General features: G+C 34.3%; 1 protein-coding gene across 1 annotated transcript in view; it reads left to right on the top strand.

Annotated features, from left to right (window-relative positions):
- Positions 1-7,452: 7,452 nt before the first annotated feature.
- LOC129231211 (aquaporin AQPAe.a-like) overlaps positions 7,453-27,198 on the top strand; it is a 49,692-nt gene continuing 29,946 nt past the window's right edge. Inside the window, exon 1 of the mRNA XM_054865467.1 lies at positions 7,453-8,100. Within this exon, the coding sequence (XP_054721442.1) occupies positions 7,531-8,100 (570 nt within the window). The 5' untranslated portion in view covers positions 7,453-7,530. The remainder of the gene's footprint in view (positions 8,101-27,198) is intronic.

Genomic DNA, 27,198 nt, shown 5'->3' with positions numbered 1-27,198 from the left:
TGTATGAGTTATTGCAAAAAAATGTCAGCTATACTGCTGGATTATATTATTTTTAATTTCTTGATTTGCATTTTTTTCTTCTAAATAAATGTAGATATACAGGCTGATTCTAAATTGATTTTAGAAATTAAGAGGGGAGATAGTATCTCTTCAGACTATCAATAGTCACGTGGAATATAGGGTCGCATTTCATTCTGAGAGGCAGAAAAGAGGAAACCAGAAACGAATGCTGCGGGATGAAACAATACAAGTAATCGCTACTGACGTCATTTTGTACCTGCCAACGAGCATAACTTCAGTGTATGCGAGCCGAATGTGGATTCAGCAGTGTTGGACATTAATCAATTGTTTTTTCAATTGCCTAGTTAATTGATTAAAAAAGTAATTGCAATTAAACTATCAATTGCACTTAGCAATTAATTTAATTGGATTAATATACGTTAATCGTTTCTCACAATTAAAATAATTGCAATTAATTTTTTTAAGTTGTTTTATGAAACAATTAAAACTATTAATTAACTTTACGTATCAATAGACACAGCGCAGGGTACAGAGTCCAAAGTATTATTCAATTTCGTATTTTCGTTCAGTGGTGAGAGAGATTGCTTGCTCGCCGCGTGAACTAGTCTCGTGCTTATTCCACACGACAATGTTATTGTTTTAATTAAGTGTTTTAAGTTTGTGTAAATCATTGTTTTAGTTTAACCCATAACAGGGGAGGTGAGAAAGAAGGACATAGCAGAGGACGTGAGGTCTCAGAGACCGCTCTGTTTATTTTATTTATAATTTTTTTTTTAAATTACGTAATTACGATACATTTCTGAAATGCCTCTCAGATGTTCTTTAGACTTGTATTAGTAAAAAAAAATTAGGGGAAAAAAAACATTTTTGAATTTTTAATTGAAATATACCTTTTTTGAGGAAATTTCGCTCGAGCCATAAGATTTTTCGAGAAAAGTCATATGCTGCAGTAAATAATTTATTCCTCGTAATAAAGTTACTGTTGAGCATTGATCTTTTATTAGTTGCTAACATGTGTATTTAAATATATAATAATATTGTACCAGTCCAGCCTCCACGTCCCAGGTAGGCCTGTCGCCTGTACAGTATATTATACAAAACCAGTAGTTTTTTTAAGAGTTAGTTTTAGTTAAAATTCACAAAACAATTGAGTTAATGGTTGCAAACTACAATTAACAATTAATTAATCGTTAATTGCAATTTTCCACAATTACAATTGATCAATTGCTGGTTGTTGTGGTTACGTTTACCAATTAATAAATTGTTAATCTTTAATTGTTCAAGCAATTAAAATTTGCCCAACTCTGGGATTCAACTATGGATCCCCCATGTGGCAAGAATTGTTTTGGCCGAGGAATAGCACGACACCAATAATCATCGGAAGGGTAGGTCAGCCGTTTCTTTGCCGGTGTCATCTGTGTAACGACACGCATAATCGACATTTTGAGTACTTGCTTTGGGTTTTTTACCAAAAAAATAAATCTGACTATGCAACTTTTCGTATCGTTCATTTGCTTCCGTAACACGGTTGTAAGTTAAGTTTGGAATTCTAATATTCCTCTTTTCTGCCTCTCATAGTGGAACATTTGATATTTAATACACGTCAAGCAATGAAAAAATTGAAAAATACTCACCAAAATAAAGGGGCCTGACCTAGATAGACTAGGCGTGAGATATTTCGTGGGTATCGCCGGCCTAAAAAAATGCGATACCTTCCCCCAATATTTTTGGGAACAAAAGAAATGAAAAACTGAAAGATTAATAAAACACAGACCAAAGCGGTTTGGACTTCGAGTTCATCCGAGGCACATGGGAGAACTTTTTCCAGTGAGCTTCAAGTAAAGCAAACCACGTGCTCTCAAGGCATGCTTTAATTGGTTAAACTTGACTTAATCCCTTTTCGCACAAAACTTACCCGTGACTTCTAGGGGGAAAAAACACGAACTTCACCTTCAGATTTCAATGCGATTAAACTTTTGATTTAAGTGAAAAATCAACGTAAATAAAGCACAAATTTTCAAGATAATTCTATACTATGTAGCTATTTCTAGACTACAATGGAGCCTAGAGCAGAAATTAGTAAATGGAGAGAATAAGTCCAACCATTGGCTTAACGAAAGCTGTGCAAAGACCCCAAGTCATGTGATTCAACAACGACAAATAGTTGACCCGTTTTACGTGAAACTAGCGAAATAAGCCTGATTTCTTCCAATACTTTGCTTTAAAGTCTATCACGTGACTTGGGGTCTTTGTTTCACTAATGAAAGTCTTCACTCCCTCCATGTTATCTCTTCTCAATGCAATGGAACCTCTTCATCAGTGTGAGAAACTCGCCCCACACAAAAAAAGTAGTGGGAGCACTGTATTTTTTTGAGAATTTGTGCTCTATTTACGTTGGTTTTTCACTTTAATCATACTACAGCACAAAGCTTATTTGATCATCTTTCCTTTAACGATTAAACTTTGTAACCTTAACTTATTGTAGGTTTGTCCTGTTTAGATATATTTTCCATCAAAAAATAAAATTTTCAAATTTTTGACTTGACGCCTTTCGGAAACAAACTCTCGCTGAATTTAGGAAAAAACTTTTGAAAATTTGTGTTTTCAAACAAATCTGGAGCTGTTCATTCACTTATCGAACTGCCCGACTCTAGCTTTTATCCTTCAAGGTGGACCTATATTATTTTTTCAGGTTTCTTTGGGACGTTAACATATATTTAGCTACCAGTGTGAAGACGTGCCTATCTCCTTTATGAAATATTTTGCCTTCAACTCTGTCTCAATTATTCCAGTTTGATAATCCTTAAACAAGACAGACGCGAAACAGTCGAGGAGAAGAGGTGTTATACTTAAAAAAATGCTTACCCACTGAATTATGGAAACTTTCTGCAATTCACTATATTAATTTCAGTTATTAATTGTTGTTGTTGGTATGTTTTCTAATAATTTCTAACAGTAAAATGTGTTTGAAAACAAAATTAAGAACAACATTTCAGTTTAGTTTCTAATTATTAACGAAAGAGATTAGTTTAACTAATTATTAACAAATACAGATTTTCTCAAAACTGACGAAAAAGTATGCTGTAGTCAATCACGGCAGATAGTTAGTTAATTGTTTCTTTACTTCTTAATTTATGACATTATTTTAAAGGTTCAGAATTGTTCTTCAAAAAAAAAAAAGTTTGAATATAACCACATAGAGATAATAGTTGTTTTTTTTTTTTTTTTTTTTAATGCAAATAAGACAAAAAGCATAATTTTTCTGTGAACAGAGGGAAAATGTTTTATCCTCTGAAAATAAGAAGCAACATAGATGTTTTGTTTGGAACAAGTCATCATTATTTTTCACTGCTTCAAGAATTTTTGCATTCGGTGGGATTTATTATGGTAATGTACAGAAAAACTCACTAATGATGTTCTGATTCTCAACAGTCCGTTTAACGAAACTTGGCGATGTGCTATGACTCGTTAAGTAAACTTTCTATTCATAACACTAAATATTATTTGTTGACTTAGCTGTTTATAATTTTTCACGAATTTTAAAAATATGTTTAGAGGGCGTTTATTAAACTGTGTTTAAGTAAGTCACTTTTAAAGACATTCTACTTCAAATGAACATTCATTTTGTTACTATTTAGATTTTTTTAAAAAATTTTAAATTACATATTTGATAATTCATTTCAAATAAAAAATTAACAAATGTAAAAAGATTTCGCTAAGAAAATATTTTCGGGATTGGAAGAAAAAGTTTGCACTTAATAAATTTTTCTGCAGATTTATTTTGTTGCTTCGAATTCATAATATTTCTTCGCATTCTTTACATTATCACTAGCTATGTCAACGTCTCGAAAAATTTTTTTTTTATTTTCCTTAATTATTGAGCAATCACGATTGCTTATTGTTCTCATTTGACTGTCATTGGCGTCCGGTTCCTTTTTCAGCTTGGAACAGAGGCCTCCGCAGCACCACCGCCCACCGGCGGCAGCGCGGCTGCTCTGGTCCTGAGCACTGTCCCCTAGAATTCAGTGGCGTGCATGCCTACACACACGCGCGCTACTCACACAAACACACACCCGTCTTTACACACACACACCCGTCTTTACACACACACACTCGCGTCTACGTGCACATATACGCATATCTGCGCACACACTCAAGCCTAGCCTACACATTCACGCACACACGCCTACACCACACTCACACACGACTATACACACGTAACCGCCTGGGAGGACGGGCTGGCTTGAGGAGACATAAGCCGTTTCTAGAAACAATAACTCCAATGAGTAGGGTCTTGCCGAAAATCGTGATTGCGAAACACATAATTTGAATTTAATATTTCAGAATTCAAATTAGTTTTTTTATTATTTTATTCAATTTTTTTTTTTTTTTTTGCTTAAAAAAAGTTCAAAAAATACTTGGCACTAATTGAAAAAGCCGAAATAAATTACAAGATTAAAAGGAAAATACTGTGCAGTAAATATTATAGACAAATGTTTAATATTAATTTAAATGTTACATAATTTGTGTTTCAATTTGGTAGCGTCACCTGTGAGTTGAAAATTAAGATAGTATGAATGAGACATGATAATGAGAAGAAAAATTAAGGAAGAATGCATGGGACGGGCTACAGGGGGACAAAAAAACTAAGATTAAATGGGAAATGAAATAAGGAATTCTGCACGTGTTAATATGATCATCTTCACCACGCTTCAAGTTGTCCGGGAAAAAAAGGTTGTCAACAGCACTTATAAATCGTTTTTTTTTTAAGTGTACCAAGAAGCCAATTTAAAATTCAATTTCGCGTATTTCGTTCTACCAGTGGTAATTCCCAAATTACACAAAAAGAGTGCATAAGTTTTTTCTATTACTGATTTAACTAAACCAGAAAATCAGAACTAAACACTAAATTGTAAGCTATTTCACGGTTACTTTAAATGCGATGCACACTTCACAAAATACTTGATAATCAATTGTTCCTCTACTAAAGCATAGCTTTAAAAACCGTATTTTTTTAATCATACATTCGGAAAAAAAATTGAAATTCGTTTAGTACAATTGTTAAAAATATCCCATTTCTAAACGATGCACACTTCACAAAATATTTGATAATCAATTGTTCCTCTACTAAAGCATAGCTTTAAAAACCGTATTTTTTTAATCATACATTCGGAAAAAAAATTGAAATTCGTTTAGTACAATTGTTAAAAATATCCCATTTCTAAACGATCCATATATGATATCAATAAAACAGACAGCTTATGGGTATTTAATGCCATAAAAACTGCAAAGTTGGTGGAATGCAATAACTACTGCAAATACTAGTAAAAATAAAAATTATCAAATTAAAACATTTTTTCCTGTTATATATTATATTGAAGCTGTTTAAAGTTGATAGAAATCACATGCAAATGTATTCTGATAAAAATACTCATAAGTTAGTACTATCCAGTTCTTTTCGAATAGTAAACCTTTTCTTTCTTCACGTTTGTCTTTTGACAATAAAAAGGCGCGATATATCCGAAGGTGATAACCGATGTCACTAAACCTTGTAAAAACGATAATGTACAAGTGGATGATAAGTCCTTTCTTCCAAAAGATTATTTTAAGACCACTTTCTTAAGAAAAATGTGAATAAAAACTATACGCTTACTTATTGTTCTCTTTACATTCTGTTTTTCACACAAAAAGCAGATTTATCGTTTTTCAAATAAAATAAAAAAGTCGTTTGCTACATTTTAACCTTTAAAAGAGTTAAAGTTGTCGTCCACTTGAAGTAAGCAGTCTAAAGTACTTTAGTTTGGACTCAAATTTTAAGACACATAGCTTTCTTATTTTTTATTGCAGTATTGTCGTTAACTTTCTTTTTTCCCCTCCTTTTTTTTCTTCGATAGAAGCAGAAAAGAGCGACTCAACAAACCGAGATTGAACAGATTTTTCTCTTCATCGGCTGCAAATGTTGTAAAATTGCTGTGGTAAACTTCCAAGTCAGTTTTTTAAAATATAGAAATTTCACTTTCATGTGTTTCAATCGTTGACTAAGTCAACCAATCTTTTCACTAAGAGGTGTGTTTGAAACTGAATTACTACTCTCCCTACACAGGGGAACGTGGGGCCAAGTGAAATAGTTACGATAATTTACCATTTTCAAAATGAAAAAATCTGAAATTTGTTTTGAAAATTACAGTGCATATAGAACGAACAATCTGTTTTATGATAAAACTTGCATTGATACACTTTTATCTTGACAATAAGTTTGTACCTTTAAAAAAATTAAATTTTTCATGTGTTTTTTTTTTCTTTTCTTTTATGGGGCAAAGCGAAAAGAAAATAGTTTTCTATTGAAATGTTTTTTATTTTGTTATTAAAAATATTTTGGATCATATGAATGAGTAAATAAAAGAATGAAGGAATAAACTAAACGATAGAAAAAGAATAAACGTATAAATAAATAAATGAGCAAAAAAGTATGAGAAAAGTAACTGAATAAATAGTGAAAAAAAAATAGTGAATTAATGAGAAAATAAGTGAATGAATGAATAAGTAAATTATTAAATGAAAGGATTCAACTTAATTAGTAAATGAACACGTAAATAGTTTAATGAATGATTAAATGTCCCATTCACTTTGCACCGCGTGCATTTGACTAATTGTAGATAACATTTGAAATAAAAATCAACTTAACATTAAATAAAGATATACTGCACCGAATATTAGTAAATCTCACAGAGTAAATATTTCATAATTTCATTTTGTCTCGCTATTTCACTTAGCTCCACATTCCCCTTTTACTCTCCTCACACCCGAATAACATTGTTAAAATTATAAGCAATTTGATTAACTTAGGATATGAAAACACATTTATCATTTCCCTTTCACATTTTGTAGTTCATTTACAAATTGGATATTCTGTGCACATAAGTTACTGATTGTAAGTGAAACGCTAAATAATTTTAAGGTTTTTCAGTGTTTTTTTTTTTTTTTTTTCATTGTTAAAACTTTCAATTTTAGTGTGATATTTTTACCATTTGCGACGTATTGGTGAAAGTAGGAATGAGTAAAAATGTAATGCCTCATTTTGAAGAAAGCTAAGTTTTCATCCAGAATATCTAGTGAACTGAATTTAAAAATAAAGTCTACTATTATAAACCTTAAATATTTGCCAATATTTATTCGTTTAATGTCTCTTTCTATACAAATAACATGTGATTTTTGAACAATTTTTTCTCGTTAACGTTATTTGAAGCTGCTCACAATGATCGTAGAAAATTCCGGCTTGCTAGCTCAAAGAAACGCAGAAACAAGTAGTTTAACAAACGAAAACTCCGCTCTCGCCTCTGATTGGAGCAATTTCCCACAGTTCGGGAGTGACCTGCGCGTCGGATTTCAGTAGTTATTCTCTTTTACTCTCTCTCTCTCTCTCATCTTATCAGAAGATTTTCTGAGCGGAGGATCACATCGCTCGAACTTTGCCTAGCGTCAGGTCAGCCCATTATTACCTCCTGAACTATGGGCCGCACACGAGAGATTCGCACATTTTGTGGCATCGAAGAGTTGGCATATATGAACCAACTTACAAAAGCAGTGTTTGCCGAGTTTTTGGGTACGGCAATTCTGGTACTAGTAGGATGCGGTTCCTGTGTTGCTGGCTGGGACGAAACGTATTCCCCAACTATTGTTCAGATATCTTTAGCCTTTGGTGTTACAGTAGCCACTGTAGCCCAATGCATTGGAGGGGTCAGCGGAGGTCACATAAATCCAGCTGTCACTTGCGCCATGATGGTAACTGGACGGTGCACAGTTCTCCGATCTGTACTTTACATTGTGGGGCAATGTACAGGAGCTGTTGCAGGGGCTGCTGTCCTAAAAGGCTTGACCCCCGAAGCCCAGCGAGGAACTCTTGGTTCGACGCAAGTTCATTCTGGGCTCAACTCAGTTCAAGGCGCTGGTGTTGAATTTTGCATCACTTTCATCCTGGTGCTCACCGTCTTCGCTGTCTGCGATGAAAATCGGCTAGATGTTCAAGGATCAGTTCCTCTGGCAATCGGATTTTCCGTTGCGGCTTGTCATTGTTTTGCGGTATGTGCTATTACTTTTTCGTTTGTAAAAGTCCAATTGAAAGGTTTCGTTTTTTTAATGCAATCAAATGTTTTGTTTTCAAATATTGGATCACATTTTATCTCCCCCCCCCCTAACTTCAATAAATTCTGAACATTTTTTTTCACTCTTTCATTATAGCTATGCGTTTCTGACAACCAAAATCCAAATATTAAAACCCACAATTAAAATAAAAAAGAACATTTACTGTTTTGCTGTCGGAAAAAAAAATCACGGCACTTGTTCCTTCAACTTCCACATAATTTTTATATTTCATACAATCAAAATTGTAATATTAATCGACTCCTTAATTGTAGCAAATCTTGAAATATGTTTGCTAACATGCAATTTTTTAACTACGAAAATAGCACATGTAATACACTTTATAATTACTAGAAACATTAATTCCTCAAACACCAGTTTATTTTATTTAATTTTGTTTTGACTTTTTTTGCCTCGAAAATATTAATTTATTTCTGTGAATTAAAGTGCAAACTGTTATTTACTCAAAAGTTTCAGCAAAAAGTGATTTTTCAAAAAAAAAAAAAAAAACAAAAAAGAAAGAAAGAAAGAAAAAAAAATCAAGTATTTCTGAGAACATGTTTTTCCCCAATCATATTTTAATTCTTCCATGAAATTTTCCTCTAATCACTTCATTTTTACTGTATTTCAATTCTTTCCTTTTTGAAATCATTTCTTTTGAAATTAGGTTTTTAATTTGTTATGTATTTTACTTATTGATTCTGTTAACATTTTGTCTAATGAACCTATTCCTTGCTCACAGAACTTTTTCTGAAATAATACATGCTTTCTCTTCTGTTAAACTGAATTTCTGACGCTCAGCATTTGTTTCTCAAAAAAATATTGCTGTTCTTTTTTCAGTAACAAAATTATTTAAAAAGTAATGTGCTATTGATTGAACATTGCTTTAGTTTCGTGACAACAAAAACTTAAGACAACTTCAAGGATCTAAATACAGAGTTGTAAAAATGTAAAAATATACTTTTCATGCTTACATTAAAACTTTTAGTATTATTCAAAATATAGCATAACGGAAAAAATATGAAAAAAAAAAAAATTAAAGAAATATATACGAAAGAAACAAAACATGGATTATTTACATTAGCAATATGCATCTTGTTTTTTTTTCTGTTTTCAAGGTATAAGTCTAATGTCCTTTAATGTCTAGTACAACGCTTGATTAAAATATTATGTATAACAAAATTACGTTTCTAATATATTGAAATATAAGTGATGTTTTCAAAAAGTTTCATTTTTAAGGAAATAAAAGCTACGCTTGTGCTTATCAAATGTAAAAAAAAAAAAATAATAATAAGCTTCTTATTTAAGCAAATGAAGCTTCGTAGTTTTCAAACGCGAAATGCAATTTCGTCATCAAGTTAAATGACTACATAGACCCACTACTTTACGGAACATATATTATTAAATTATGAAATCATGATTAAGAAATAATTAACCATCTTCAGAAAATTGAAATTCATGCCTTATGAATTTCGTCGTATTATAAATTAGGTAATGTAATGAAATGTGAGAATTTTCATTATTTAAAAGCAAGATGGCATTGATAAAAAAAACATTTTAATGAAAACACTCAATTACAAAATTTACTAGTTCGTTATAAATTATTAGCAGAACCTACTTCGCAACTATCTTGTGGATTTTTTCCCTCTAAATTTTAAACAACAAAAAGCAGTTACATTTCATAAGGTCAGTGATACCGGAAGTGGTCGAGCAATCAAAAAATATGATAGCAGACGGTCAAATGATTTTCATGTAATTTGTATGATTTAACTATAACTCTTACGCAAAAAATATATTTACAAGTACATTTAGAAACATTAAATCAGTTACAGGAGTTTCAACTTTTCTATCTCATCATAAAGCATCATCTGCAATTTCAGAAATTTTCAAATATGAAGTATCAACATCCATTTTAAAATGCAGAATGAAAATAATTGAGAAGAGTGAAGCTCATTGTTTCTCAACTAGTAATTTCAGTATATTAAGCTGTTGATGATTCTTGAGAAAGCTAAATCACTTCAAGAATTCCAGTAAAGTTTTGAACAACATACCTACTGCCACTAAAGCAAACATAATCATTGTTTGCAGATCTTCGGTTGAAACAGCTGCCGTTGTAGTTTTCGCTACTAACACTAATAAGTAGAATAAATTTAACTCATTTCTGCAAGTTTACGTAAGTAACAGTGTAGTTTCCTCCCTATTTAATTGAAGCTCTAGTTTTGTCATTTTTACTTTTAATACTACAGAACTGGTGCGCTTCATGCCTAAAAGGCGTGTTTCCGTTATTTCCACCATTTATGTAAGTATATACCGTATTTGCTCATACATGAATGAAAAAGCCATTTCCTAAAGATTAGGAGACAATTCATGAAATTGCACAAAAACATCTTTACATTTAAGAATGAATATCTCTCAGAGTAACGTACGTTATCTCCTTTTATCGGTCTGCAAACATAAGATGAGTTGTCTGCCCATTATCTGTAGTATCAAGAATTTTTGCAATGAAATTCAACAAAACAATGAAGTAGGAGATACTTTTCAGCTCTTAAAAAATATACATAGTGTATTAAACTTATAGAACAAGTTATATAAAAAACAGAAAAATTTCCCAAAACACTCAGGACTTAAAATGTTAATGTGGTTAAACTTTTTATGCATAACTCTTTCAAATCTTACTTCTCAACTGAAAATAAAACTGTTCTTTAAAATATTATTATTTTAAGAATCAGCCGATATTTTAATATCTTAATGAATAATATGAAATGTGTAAATTTGGCAGTTGTTCTCATTAAACATCTCTTGAACTACGAGTAAAATGGGACATTACTTCATTGCCAAACACAAAAGAGAGCCAATTTCAATATTATTGATGTTTTCGTTTATAAACTTATGGTTTTCTTTAACTTTTAACTTTAGTATATCATTTTAAAAGACATCTATCTTAATTTAAACTCTACGCAGTATTCAAAAATATACTAAATGGCAGAAACTAAAACCCACAAATTGCACAAGTAAAAGCTGCAACAAATAGTAAGTAAATTTAACTGATGAATTTTTCATGATACAAAATTATTGATACCTTTTGCTGGGAAGGTTGGAGCGAAACAGTTCGCATGTTGAATATATCTATGAATAAAGATGTGATGAGAAGAAGTAATTTTTGTATGTATTAGAAAGTCTATTTTGCATTGATTACATTAAAATTTAAATTTGTGCAAAACATGTTGTTTGAGGCAATGAGAAGCAAAGGGATGTAAGTGGCAAAATTAAAATTTGAAGATAACCAGAGCAAATAGTCGGGGAATCTCTCTGTCTTGGGGCAAGAGATAGTATTAGTAGCCCTGGTAGGTGCTGTTGTACAGCATGATTTTAAAGAAATCAATGAAAGCCTACCTAGGACGCTATCTTTGAAAAAGTTCACTTACATCACTTTGCTTCTCACAGCCTCATTTGTGTACTTTTATAACACGTGTTAGAAATTTTGTGTCATACTACGAGTTCTGTCTCATCACTGCTATAACGGAATAGGGTAAATGGTTTTAAAATCAAAACAAATGATTTTAAAATCCCACCAAAAAATATCTACATAGCGCTGTAATTTAATTTAAATTACTTATATTATTTCGAAAGCAAAAAAAAAAAAAAAAAGAAGAGAAAAGTATACTTTTAAAAATTATATCATGTGTGGACGAAATTTGAAACTGTTCTGACACGATACATTCCTATTTAGGGAACATAGAATGGAAATTTCGTTGGTATAGAAAAGTAGCGTTATCATATTTGATTGTTCCAACTTTCACCCTCTTGAGCACTGTTTTCCATCTCTTTTGAAATTCTACTTGAAGCTTTAGATAATTTTGTCGAGTAATTTCTTCCTTTTGCTGTATTTTCCTCTCTCCGACTTCTCTTTCTATCTCTCTCGTCTTTTTTTCTTCTCCACTTTTAGTAGAAAATAAAACTCACTTCTACAACCAAATCCTCGGCTGAAAGCCCTGTTGTTGTCCCGTCATCATTCTGACCTAACTTTGAACCGTTTAAACCATCAAAACTATTTTTTTCAGAATCTATAACATACTAAAATTGCATAACAAATATGGTAATAGCAAAGAATGATATCCTGTTTTGCCCAATTTTCTACCTCACAGTGACGCGTTAGCTACGGTTCTGCTCCCGTATTGCATGGAATCGATTTTACATTCAAACAAGCATTCAGCTACCGCTGCATATATGAATACTTTTGGGTTTTTAAAAATTACGGTTTAATAGTTTACAATTACTTTAAATAGAAAATATCAAACTATTTCAAAAACCAGCGAAAAGCTGAAGCCCCCCAACAGTGGATCACTATATAACACATCTCCAAATAGAAAAAAAAAAATCCGTCTTAGTTCTATTACAACTAGCAAAATTATTTTGCCGACGATCCGTCCGGTTTCATGCAATCTTTTATAGAAATTGCTTAATACCTCGCTTAAGTTCGCTATTCCATACTGCGCCTACTTTTCGCAAAGACTCTCAATGAAATAAATGTAGAAAAAAAAAATTGTTTGTCGCTAAAATACATGATAGAAGTGAAACTTTTGTCTTACAGAAAAGCACTGAAGTTGGGAAAGTGTTGTATTGCCTGTCAATTTGGCGAACGCGATGAACCAGTGACTCGTCCTAAAACCCCTCCAGGGGACAGGCCGACCTATCCTCTATTTTAGTTCCAAGAGCGCCTTAGATCTAGATTTCTTTCAAGTACGTGTAAATGCACTTAACTATAGTCGCTAGAAGCTATGTCGTTAAAATAACTGATGAAAAGTTGAGTAAAACGCATTTTCAGGAAATCTAGCATGGTAGATATATTTTTTAAATAAATAATAGCTCCTCGGGAAATATTACTGGTTAAGAACCGAATTTTCATACCTAACTTGTTTTAAATGTGAACGAATCAAATCATTTCCTTTTATTAATTGAAACATCAAACTACACGTCTGAAGTTTAGCCACCAGTCTTCTTCAACGCGGTTTTCGTATACATACTAAAATTTCCGCACAACGCAATCTGACTGACAATCGCAGTGGCTCAATCGGCAGAACGCTAAGCTTCGAACCCGTAGGATCCCGGATCGAGTCCCTGCCAAGACGTTCCAGCCATATTCCCAACAAAATTGTATAAGTTAATGAAAAAGATACGATTGCAAACAGCGATAACACTTAAAAAAAACTGGAAATGCGTTGATTATACACACGTTTCAACGGATGCTCTTTTGATAACCAACAACTGTACTCAATGACCGCCACGCCAACTGAACGTATGGACAACGAGCAAGAAAGAAAGCAAGAAAAGCGCGTGTAACGACTTTTCGTCACACAAAAACAACTACGTCACTTCCGTCACACAAAAGCTTTCGGATCAGAATTTCAAAGCCCTCGCAAAAAAGGGCTCACTTCAAAAACATACGGAAGCATTTACTTTTCTGTTTTTACATTATTGTGATAAATACATTTCATAGGTCTATAGGTGTCCGTTGAAATGGATTATTAGGTTTAAAAACATGAGCCGATTGCCGATCTCCATGAGCCGACTAACGATTGCCGAGATGCATTTCAGACTGGCTGTATCACTCATTGACGATAGCCGAAATTTAAGGGAAATAGTAATTTACAACTTTTTAAAGACCACACTCATTTAAATTAATTCTTTGCTATCCGTGCCATTTCAAAAACTATCTTCTAAGAAATCCGAGGTGGAAAATTCCTCGTCACTTCATTACAACTATGCATTTTGAACTGACAATAAGTAAAAGTCGCCACTTCGATTTCGTTAGCCCAGCTGCTGTTCAAATGCATAATACTACAGCACTGTCAACGAACCTTTAAGAATCAAATTGCATGCTCGTAGTTAGCCGGCTACAAAGGACTCTTTTTCTTAGTGCAACTCTAAGTTCCTGAATTAGTAGATTAACGCTAGATTGCATCGGTTACAATTATTACAACAAGAAAGTAAAACAGCAGAGTACGAAAATGACTTCAACTATCTAGCGTTTGAAATATATTCGATTGTTATTACCAAATCCAATTGTATCACAATTAACACATATTCTATAAAATACTATGAAAGACTTTCGGGAAATATGAGTAATTTGTGAGTTCAGAAAAAGACGTTGCCAAATCTTTTAACTATTAGGCGAAATCATACGTGTCAACTACAGGATTTAAATATTGGGTGTCGATTTCAATAGCGAAATATGAGTTTTAAGTAATGGCATCATTTTCTCAATTTTTGCTTGGAAAACGTTGATTTTCTCGTTCATCCTTTCTGGACAAAGGTAGCCTTTTAGCTAAGCATTAAAAACAATTTACTTACGAAATCCTGATTATGCCGTTTTTATTTTTACTTCCTTTTACAAAAAAAGAAGTATTGTATTCGCGAAAAAATGTTCACTAAAAAATCGACCTTAATTTCCATTTTGCTCACCCCCGAATGAATGTTGAGATTTTTTTTTCGACTTGACCACACGTGGATAAGTGCCTAAGAACGTATAGACACGCGAAATATCCATTTTGACGATTCCCGAGTTAATTACAACGAGTTTTCTCGTGACGTTTGTATGTACGTTTGTATGTGCGTATGTATGTCGCATAACTCAAGAACGGTATGTCCTAGAAAGTTGAAATTTGGTACGTAGACTCCTAGTGGGGTCTAGTTGTGCACCTCCCCTTTTGGTTGCATTCGGGTGTTTCTAAGGGGGTCTTTTGCCCCATTTTGGGGGGAAATCATTGTTAGTTTCATGTAATCTCAAGTGGTGTTACAATTTGGCGGACACTTGGCGATATATCGCCAGTCTTTTGGTCGCCAAGTTTTATCGCCAACTTGGTGACAAATTTGGTGATTTTTTTTTTTTAAATCTGGTTTTAATTTGGCCACTGTTGGTGATATTTAGAGAATAAACCATTGAATCACATTAAAATTACCAATAATGGGAAAATGACATTAAATTGAAGTAAAAGGAAGTTATGTGAGGCACACATTAGCTCGTTTTTATTATTATTTGTGGAAAATTTACAATCGCTTTTTTTCAAATATTCATTCATCGTTTAATAATGCAATTGAAAATATTCAGCAAGTGGTTTGAGAAAATTAATGCAGTTTTTTTGGAAGCGCTTCTTACATCACCGGTATTTACTGAAGCAACGCAATGTTGAAGGACGCTAAACAGAAGTTAGTGTTAACAAGAAATATCGTGCATATTTGAGAAAATTCTTTTTGTTTGCACAGACATACCAAGAAAAATTCCCAACATAACGAGGTTGAATCCTGAGTGGGTTTTTTTTAAGTGGTTGATCGTGCTCTATGACTAGAGTTAATGTTAATCCCTAAAACAATATAAAGCTTCATAAATCAAGACTTTGAATGAGTACAGTAAGGGAAACCTGTACTCTTCGAGTACGTTCATCGTTTATGACGAAAGTATCTGAGTTATTAGTCATAAAATTTGTTCAAGATAAATAATTGTATTATTTTAATGGCCACTTAAGGTAAGGATAACAGCACAAGAGTATTTTGTTTTAATTATTACTTAAACTGAGACGAGTTAAATTTTTGCACGGATATAGATGAAGACATTTATGCACATACATTTATTATTATACAGTGCAGAACCTTTTATCCGGGAACCAAAAAACCGAGAAACCAGAAAACCGACAATCTTTTGCCAATTTTCCCGCCATTTTTAAAAAATGCGCATTTTTTGGAATTCTTGAAAAACTAAGCATTTTTTTCTTTTTTGAAATACCTAAAAGAATATGAGCGGTTTCTTAATAAATACCATGTTACTCACCTATAATTCGGGAAAATGTTTTCAAAAACGAACTTCAGAGGGTTACCCTTAACGCGGGGCAACATTTCCGAAATATTTTCTTCAATGAAAAAGTACACTCGTAAGTCTGAAATTTTCGTGTTTTATTCCACTGAATACTAAAGAAATGATTATTGTCACATTCTAATGCAATATTTTATTGAATAGTTTCTAATTAAAGCCGTTTGGAACGTAAGTGACGTCGGAAAAGCGCGGGAAACATGGAAAACCATATTTGCGAATTTTTTGGATAGTTGATGGTGGAATCTAGAAATCGTTAAACGCAAGACTCATAAAGCAAATTTCTATTGGTATGAACTTAATGCAAAAGCAATAGTTATCAATAACTACCGTAATCGCAAACACTAAACCTTTACAAGAAATAATTTAAAAAAGCGCGTTTATGAAAACAAATTCTTTCATACACTATAATAGAAAAATCGCACATTTATGTTCAAAAACTTGTTGCTTGCCCTTCCCTTCATCTTCTTTTGTTTTAAAACATGGAAAAGTGGGTTTTTTCCCCCCATTTCAAAATGAATGTGTGGGTCTCAGGTCTTATGAAAATCTTTCAATAATAAGCATTTCTGAACTGTTTTCTTCTTATTTTAATATGTATTAATATTTATTATAGTAATTTAAGTTTCATAAATAAACGGCCAATAGCGCTTTTTAGCGATCCAGAAAACCGGGAAATTCAGATATCCGGGACAGCGACGGTCCCGAGCTTCCCGGATAATTGGTTCTCTACTGTAGCATAAAACTTTTCTTGGTAGTTGCTGGATTTTCCCAAAGTCATACATGTAGTGACGCAAACATATTCAAATTTACTATTACTTAAAATAAATCAAACATTTGTCATAAAATTTTGTGTAATACAGCTGACACGATTTCGGGCCTGAATAATTTCAAGATTTTTTTCCTTGTAATATGTTATCGCTATGGGCAATTAATTCTTTTTAAAGTTATGCTTACAATTTTGAAATGACACACTCTCCGTAGGTAATTATAAAACAGTGTACGTTGAACATCACACCTAAATTTTCAAATGTTTGATTGATGGCATTTTTACTAAAAGCACCTTCCGTTTATGCGATTTCATTAAACAAATTTAATAGAAAACTTTAATTGAAAAAAGCAATATGCATGTATAATCATGTAAAAACAAAAGCCCAATGTTCACCCCCCTAAGAAAAAAATCTAGGCAGTCAAATAAAAGTTAAAATAATCAAATAATTGAATGTAAATGCATGACTCCACACCAACTAGAACTAGTAATGCCACTATGTAAAAAACAATATTTTATATATAGACCATGAAAAAAAAGAAAAAAAAAACAACTCAATAAGTTTTTTTCTCATTTTTTCTCTATTCACTATTCAAGAGTCACAACTGACTTCAACTGTATTTATGTCGAGGACTGCATACTATGAGCCTTGCCTCTATTATTTTATATACCGATAGATGGCAGCACCATCACCGGATCGAACAGTTAGTGAGAATTTTGAACTAGCCTAGGAGCAAATAGCTACCTAGTACTAGCACCCTTAGAGGTATCGTTTCACTTGGAGGACATTGAGACCACGAGCATATTTAACGTCGCCCAGTCCCCATTAATAACGACGGTGGGTCTTCGGCCAGCGAGGATCGAACCCGAGGCCCTCCGGTCCCGAGCCCAATACCTTACCGATCAGGCTACCACGGCCCTACATTTTTTCTTTTATGAAAAAGATATCCTAATTATGTCCTCTTCTTCTAGCAAACATTTGCTCATTTATTTTAATTGTAAATCTAATTAAAGCCGCATAAGGAGATGAAATACTAACAACTTTTACAAAGAAACATATATATATATATATATATATATACACTGGTGTGCAAAAATTAAGGACTAAGTCGAAAAATTAGCATATCAGCTGAACGAAGAGGCAGAGCGGACATAAAGACCAATCAGGAGATTAAGTAAGGTGATGTACGGTAGCACATGCGCAGATATGCAGGCAGACGTAATGGGGGAGTTTCTGAGTAGTATAAAGCATGTTGTCGGTGTAAGATCAGTATTTCTGGCAAAGAGATTGCACGCCGTATAGCAGTTAAAATCACACCGAGTTGCTGCCTCAGCGAGAAATGGCGAATAATCAATCTGTTAGACGACATCTAGATGCTTTTACCCGAGGTCGAATCATTGGGAAGTTGGAGGAAGGCCGCAGTGTGACAAGTGTGGCTGCAGAGTTCGGAATTGCTCACAGCATCGTTTCACGACTTTGGAGACAATTTCAAACTACAGGAACAGCTATCCGGGGGTTCAGTAGTGGTCTTCCACGAGGAACCACACCCGCAGATGACCGGTATATTGTCTTACAGACCAGAAGAAACAGGCGGCAGACAGCGGGAGAAATCGCTAGACACACGACACAGGCGACTGGACGACCGATATCACGTTTTACCGTGGCCAGAAGACTGCACGGTGGTGGTCTGTTTGCACGACGCCCTATACGGTGTGTACCTCTAACGCCTGCCCATCGGAGAAGGCGTTCTCTGTGGTGCCGGGAACACCGGAATTGGAGAGACGATGAATGGGGACGAGTACTCTTTACAGATGAGAGCAGATTCAGTGTGAGTAGCGATTCTCATCGCATACTCATCTGGAGAGAGCGGGGAAGCCGCAATCATCCCTCGAACATCATTGAAAGGGACAGGTATGGAGGTCACGGTGTTCTCGTTTGGGGAGGCATCATGCTTGGTAGTCGTACAGACCTTCACATCTTCGACGCAGGTTCAGTCAACGGGACCCGTTATTGTAACGAGATTCTTCTTTCATATGTGCGTCTTTTTAGAGGCGCTATGGGTCCGCAGTTCCTTTTCATGGACGACAATGCACCATGTCATCGCACAGTAGCTGCCGAACAGCTCTTAGAGAGTGAGTATATTGAACGTATGGATTGGCCGGCACGATCTCCGGATCTCAATCCCATCGAGCATGTATGGGATTTTCTAGGCAGACGCTTGGCAGCTCGTACCTTACCACCAGTAACGATTCGGGAGCTTCGATTGGCGCTGCAAGACGAATGGGCAGCAATGCCTCTACAACTCATTGACACCCTCATTCTCAGCGTGGGCAGACGCTGTGAAACCTGCCTAGAAGTCGGGGGTGATCATATCCCCTACTAAAGACCGGATGTTTCTTGCTGGACACCCATCACAGGGATGTTTCGGCCTTCAGTCGAATTGCGCTCCATGCTACTTTTTCAATAAAGCTTCTTTTTATCCCTCCGATTTCTCTTTTAGTAAGTGTTGCTTACATTACACATGTCCTTACGTATTGGGGATCTTACGGTATTAAATGTGTTGATTTGAAAAGCTTTTGTACAAAGTTATATTGAAAAAACCGTCTCGTGCTTAATTTTTGCACACCAGTGTATATATATATATATATATATATATATATATATATATATATATATATATATATATATATATATGTTCGCTATACAAATGCAGTTTACGTCGGATCTCGACCAAATTTGGCAGGGCACCCGAGAAGGAACGTAGTGAGGTTTTCAAACGCCAAAAAAGTACCGAACCGTTCGAATTTTAATTTTACGACCCGAAAATGGCATTAAATGGCTCTTTTTACCCGAAATCATTATTCAATTGTCCTGAATTTAGTCTCATTTGAAATCCCACGAAAAACACCACCGAAGTGGATTTACTCATTTGAAATTTCAAAAAAAAAAAAAAAAAGGCTGTAAAATCACCAGGAGAAAAGTTAAATGCATTTTTAACTAATGGAATATCAATATTAAATCGGAAATTTATCGTCTGCCACGAGCTCAGTTTTAATTAGTGTGAATAAAATCATTGAGAAAAAAGACCTGCTGCCCCCCCCCCTTTTTTTTTCTCGACTGTGAACAAATAAAAACTTTTCTTTTGCATTGAGGTAAAAATTTCCCTTTTGATTATTTTTTGGCCATTAAATTTTTTTTTTTTTTTTGGACTGTCAGCGGAAGATAATCAAGGATTTTCGTTGTATTGATAGAGGTTTGAGTTTAATTTATTCTTTTTTTTTTTCTCCCGTCGTTAACGTTATTTAAGAACCATTATTTTGACGGGAAATTTTACACTATTTTTGTCTATTACTTAAGCCTAATTGTTGAACTCGTGTCACTTGAAGTAACTTTTATTTTCAAGGTAGACCATGCAAAGCCGGGCGATACTGCTAGTTACTAATAAACAGAGAAAATAAAGAAAAAAACTATGTTCATCCGACGGAGGAATAGGAGAGACTTTTTTTTTTCTTTACTTAGAATCACACACACACACAAGCATCCCCACACTTTTTACAACAATACATTTTAGTTTTAATGTCTATTAAATTTGATCCAGTAAGCGTTTCCCTCCTTTCTTCCAAGACTACAATATTCATCCTTCTGAACAAGAAGTATGAATGAATTTTCTGGTTTATGAAAAAGTAGAGCATATAGCATGGCGTCGACACCTTTCAATCACTGGATTCACTTCAGTTCCCACTTGCCATGAAGGAAAACCTTTGCACAAATTGAACCTTTCCCATCTTTGTCCCCCTAAGCCATCATCGTATCAACAACATCAAATGGAATAACTCAAAGTCGTTTGAATTACTAGAGACAAATTTCTTTACGATTTGAGCGGAGATTTTCCCAATGATGTTTCTGAACTTAACTGTCCGTTAGTTTTAACGATGAAGCCTTTTTATTATTTACTTATGTACTTATTTGCTTATTTATTTTTCCTTGATTCGAAGCAAATTTTCTTACTCTCTATAGTATTCCAATAATGCTTTCTCTGACCCCCAAAGGGATATTTTATGGTGCATCATGTAACCATCAAATATGAAATGTCCTCACTGATTTCTTGCGATAAATTTGAGAGATGTCAAGGGGATGAAACATCCATGAAAAACATTTCAGCTCGTGATGAACAAACGAGTACACTGGCATGTTTACGACTATTAGAATACAACACTCAAGCATAATTCTACTTTCAACAAAGGTTTAATAGTAAGGAACTTAACTTAAAGCTTCCGTATAGCTGTTAAAAGATGACACTTCACTGTAAGGATTTTTTCACAAAAAATATTAACAAAACACACGCATTTACAACAAAACAAAAGATTGATTTTATCACAGGTAGTTATAAACTATTTGGTACTGAAGATCATTTGCATGGTGCCGTTTTCATTCCAACGCATTTAACAGCAGTTAAAGCAAGGGATGGGTTTTTCGCTACTTTGACTTAAAATCGTATAAAATAAAAAATTACGATCAATTTTAGCAAGTGAAAAAGTTCAGAAATAGTGTCACTTCTCAAAAGAAATGCAAACTATTCCGTACGTAAGTCGCGCATCAGGGGGGAAAATTTATGCGCTAAATTTCTAGAAAATACGAGACAGACGGACTATTGATAAAACACTGTCATAGAAGCACGATTTAAAGAAAAAAAAATATATATCTGTATCATCATTGAACATCCTTACGAGGGAACAGTGCGGATTTGTTTTTCCTGGAAAAAAAGATTAAAACGTGATTCTTATATACACTCACTGCCAACAGTTAAGCACGAAGAGGTAAAATGCAAAAATAGGAATAAGTACTGCTTTGATTGATGAGAAATGCGGCAGGAAAGTAGCAAATATGTTTATGCAATGAACATAACAAAGAAATACCAACAGAGATGAAAACAATAGTAAATTTTCATAAATTAAAAGATGACTTCATATTAGAGTCATTTACAAAATATTGTTTCAATTGAAACAAACAGCAAAAACTGACATTAATAGGGTATGTGAGCACCCCTCAACTGCATACAAAGTTTACAGCATTTAACCATAGTTTTTATGAGGTGATATACCACCACAGAGTGCAGTAATCTCCATTCCTCTTGTAGAGCAGTTTCCAGCTCTGTGAGAGTGGCTGCGGGTAGGAAACGTGTACACACAGCACGGCCGAAGGCATCCCAAAGATTTTCAATGGAATTAAGGTTGGGCGAGTACGACCGTCCATTAAAACGAAAGCAGGACCCACAGCTGCAGCATACAACCTCACAGTAGGGTCTAGGACTTCATCACGATACTGTATAGCCGTCACAGAACCTCGTCTGTATAGTTGCAGGTCGGTGCGATACCCCAACGTAATTCCTGCCCAGACCATGATATTTCCACCCCGGAATGCATGATGCTTTGTGATATTCTGGGCCGATTGCGTGTGCCTTGTTCTCTCAAGACCCTTACACGCTTATCATCGGGTTGCAGAGCAAATCTTGATTTATCTGTGAACATAACATTGCCCCAATCAGACACAATCCAACTGACATGTTGGCGGCACCACTTTAATCGTGCCCCTCTGGATTGGACAGTGAGAGGAACACAAACTCGTGGTACCCGAACATACAGGTCACCCATGTGTAGCCTTTGGCGCACAGGAGCGGCAGAAATCGTCTTACCAATGGCCGCTGCAACCATAGATGTCACACGTGTGGAGGTCGCTTGTCGGTTCTGCTTGGCTACAACAGCAATATATCGATCTTCCGCGGGATTCGTAACCCTTGGGCGGTCGGTCCCAGGTCTTCGGACAACTGCTTGGCTCGTTACAAAATGTTTCCATAATCTTGAAATGACGGAGTGATGACGCCAAAGAAAAGAGCAACATCTGTGATTGATTGTCCTACTTCAATGTGTCCGACAGCACGCCATCGCTTAGAATCTTTTATTCGTCTTCTGGAAGCTATACAAACACGTCTGTCTTGAAAACAAATCGTGCTAAAGTGTTAAACACCTTTGTTAGGCACTTACAAGCAACTCATGTAGCCCTTCACAATGCGGCTTTCTTATACGACAGCCTTTTTTGTATATTTCTCGACACGAAACCGTGATTGGCTATTACTTAACTTATTTGCATACTTCTACCTACTTCTGCAGCGAATAGCAATCTCTTTAATTCAGATTTAATTCCAGAAATTTACATCTTCCTCTCCGTGCTTAACTTTTGGCAGTGAGTGTTGTATATCGAGAAAGCTGAATCCGATGGTGGGGGTTTAATTCTGTACCTCAGAGCCAGAACAATGCAAGTCACATAACAGCAACTTTACAGAGAGCAAAAACTTTTGTCTGGCTCATTCAAAAATAGGATGCGCTTTTTTAACACTGGAAAATAATTTTATATATATATATATATATATAATTGCGTTCACATGGCTCGGAGTGGGATTCTATATATATACATACAATGCACTAATAAAGAAAAAATCGCAAATTTTGGACTTAGGTCAATCTGGCTCTGAGGTACAGAATTTTGCGCAACTTTTTCGTTTTCGAGATATACGTGATTGAAATACAGCATAAGATAGTATATTTCAATGGCGTAAGTCTCGGTGTATCAGACAAGATGCGAAATTTTTTCTTGCATCTTTTAAATATTAGAGCTGGTTTTAATTAACATGGTCATCGAATTTATTATAGGAATAGAAAAAATAATCGCTATTTAAGAGAATGACCAATGACTGCCAGAAAGTCTCATAAGTGTTGCATAGCTGGACCGCCGCGTATAAACAAACATTTGCCTGCTTTTCGCTTATTCACGGTGACCCCCGGACTTACAACATTGAAATATACCATGGTATGCTATATATGAATCGCTTATGTCTCGAAAATGGGAAAGTTGCCAAAAATTAGATACCCAGCATCAGATGCGCCCTTGATATAACCATGTTTTTTGTTTTTTTTTTCTGGAAAGACAATTCCGACCGTTCCCTCATTAGAAATTTTTCAACAGTCAGAAATGACAATAGCAGACCAATTAACAAATCAAAGCTTACATATGAATCCTTAATCGGTGAAGAAAAATAATGTTTAACACTTGCCCAAATCACTCAGTTATGCAGTGAAAAAAAGCAACAGTTTGATGTACCATAAGCCTACTGTGCACTCTTTAAATTATTCAAAGATATCACTAAAACAATGCACGAATTTAAAGAACTTGCCGTGCGAAAGTTGTTGAAGGTCTTTTAATAGCAAATTTCACTGCTGTACCAAAGTAATTAGCAAGCTAAACTTATCATAAAATACATGTCTTCATCGTACAAGAATTGAAGAATTTTGAAGCACAAAAAGATTAACGGAGCATGAAACCTACTTAATAAATAAAAATTTTCACAAAATACTCTCCTATTTCAGTGAAATAAAACTTCATACATATCTATTAAAATCATACACTAGGTGACACATGTCTCAGAAAGCAGAATAAATTTTTTACATAAAAAAAAATTCTAATCCTCTAAGAAAAAGGGAGTTTTCTTGAACTCTTTCAAACAATGGTAGAAAAGGGATTGAAGTAACAGCACAGTGAATAACAATGAGAGATTTGGATTGCGCTTTTTTGAGTGTGACAGGAATTTAATGGGGATAAGTTCATGCTGAATTGCGTAGGATCGGAAGTGAAGTCAGCGTAGGAGAAGGAATCACAAGAAGAAAATGCTCTCACAATCAATTTTCCTAATGACATCTCAACTATTCAGTGAAGCGCGCTTCTTGAGTAATGATCAGTAGAGCATTTTGGGTTGATGTTTAAATTTTGATTGGTTTTATTCACCAACTTTTTATGAAAGTATGTTATTATATCAGGTATCTGAGATATATTTAATCTGTGCTAGTGATCTTAGCGATCAAGATAGAGTGGATGTCAAGAGTCGGTATGAACATCTGTAGTAAGTAATTCAGAAAATAGAATTATTATTTTAGTCTATCTGTTTCAAAAAGCATTTTGACGCTGACAGAATAGCATAAATTATTGTAATCACCCAGAAAGAGCAATAACCATTGTGAGACTAGGGTAGTGTTCCATTCTGGCATATTTGATTTGATAAAAACAAAGTAAAAATTTCTCGGGCTCACATTTAAAATCAGGTGCTGCAAAATTTTCTATCCTATCCTGTAAAGATCCAGATTAGCTGTCGCCACTCGCCATAATGGTTAAATAAAACAAGTGGCGGATAAAAATATTAGTATAATTCGCTATCCGGTTGCCACTCACTCAAATCCAACCTGTGTTATCAACAATTTTAAGTTGTCAGAAAACAAAATGAAATAATATCCTGTTTGCATTATAAACACTTGAACGACTCTGATGCCACTAATTTACTTCATTAAATTTTACTTAAACTGTTAAGTTTTACGTTTTAGTAGCAGTTTAAAAGCTAATGTGTTAAAAGCTGATGTGTTGGTTAGTTACCTTTTTTGATCGAAAGAAAAGTGTGGCGACTAAAAAATGATGTTGCGAATAATAAATTTGCTTTTTCTCGACACTGGTGATCAGAAATTTTTTCCAATGTTGGGCTCTATTCCCCTATATTTTCAACCAAGCTCTTTAGTTTAATCTTGGTAGACTTTAGTAGAACTTCAATAGTCATAATTTCCTTGCTTTTTTTTTTTTTTTTTTTTTGAATTTTCTTTCATTACCTCTTTGAAAGCAATTGAAGGCTGGATGTGTAACGTCTATCTTATTCGAACCATTCACGAATGAAAAAATAATCTCCTGCTTATCCGTTCCAACGATTGTTTACCCAACCGGGGACCCTCTCAGACTAAAAGTGAAGATCACGAAAATGTGATGTCCCAAATTATGTCACTTTAAAAGCTATTTTTTAAATCAATAACATCCAAGTACATCTCTCCATTCTAAGCGTAAACTTCAACGGAAGAAAAAGCAAGAAAAATTATTTCACAAATACCACAGATACAGTTTCTCGCCCATTATTTTTCAGAATGTGCATAGCTATTTTGCTTGCATTCAAGTTTCCGCTGTCAGTAACCAATGTACATATAAGCAATTTTCAATATCCTTCTGAACTGCTAGCGGCAACATCTAGTGTATGTCACATCTTAACTTCCTGTATATTTGATGCCTATTCCTTTGGTATCCAAAAAATGCATCCTCGTGTTGATGTAAATCATGCTGGAAGATCATTTCTCTTGAAAACTGACAATACACTGGGAGAGCGGCGCAGAAACATATTTGCACCGTTGCTCGACCGATAAATTTTATTGCGCTTTGATATTCCCCTCCAAATATCATTTCACGTCAACTGCGTTGTTCTTGTTGTAAATCAAGAGTTAGATATAAAGGTTGTATGATAGGATGTTATATAAGATATTTATTCGCGTATTGTGTTTGAGTAAGACAAGAAAATTTCATCACTGTAGTTTGCATTTGTCATATTCTTAACCCTTTATGACCCAAATTTTAAAGTTTTTAGTTGAATGTTAACTTTATAGATGAGCGAGCGGATTTTGTATGTTTATCTGCGGAGGGTTATCTCCAGAACCAGAGCACCTATTTGAAAAATTCTTTCTCTATTTGAAAGCTACATTATTTACAGTAACATCAGCTTTATGTTATTCATGTGTATATACACAATGATTTTTTTAATTAATAGTTTGTCTTGACTACTTATTTATGCCTTGTATTTCTCTGTTTTTTTATATGAGTTACTGAGAAGCAAGGGGATGTACGTGGACTTTTTAGCGTTTCAAGTAAAACGTGCTTTAAGTTCACATCCTAGGTACAGGCTTTCATTGAAATTTTTTTCTAAATCATGCTGTGTAGCAGCAACACCCATAGTTACTAGCAAACACTCAGTACGAAAACACTAAATACGAAACGAAAACACTAAATACGAAACGAAAACACTAAATGACTAAATACGAAGAACAGCAATGGCGCCGGTAAGCGAAGTCACGCCTTCATATACACTATCTCTGCAACGTGGCATAAACACCCCACAAATGTCGACACATTTTACCGAAAAGGAAATTTTGAATTTTCAGCAAATTCTTGTGTAAACCAAAAGATTTTCTGAGTTTTGAAAATTTTTATTCAAAATGAAATATTTGAGGAGTTTTTTTTTTTCTGTTTAATCTTTCCCAAATGGATTTATGTCATGCTGTCCGTTTAAGGCTTAGCTAGATTTTTTGGTTAAATTTAAATCAAAGCTTGATCAATATGATTTTACAGTATCTATTTTAATACATTTTCTGAGAAGTACGCCAATTTTAAGTTACTAGTTTTTAAACTATAAAGATGTCCGTGGATCAAGCTAAGTCTTTACAACATGTGATACTCCAGGTGAAGACATAACGTGCGAAATGTATGACGGAAAGATCT

Source organism: Uloborus diversus, chromosome 10 (genome assembly GCF_026930045.1).
Source record: "Uloborus diversus isolate 005 chromosome 10, Udiv.v.3.1, whole genome shotgun sequence".
Lineage (NCBI taxonomy): Eukaryota > Metazoa > Arthropoda > Arachnida > Araneae > Uloboridae > Uloborus > Uloborus diversus.
The sequence above is the reverse complement of the archived record's forward strand: the minus strand, read 5'-3'. Positions and strand labels throughout refer to the sequence as shown.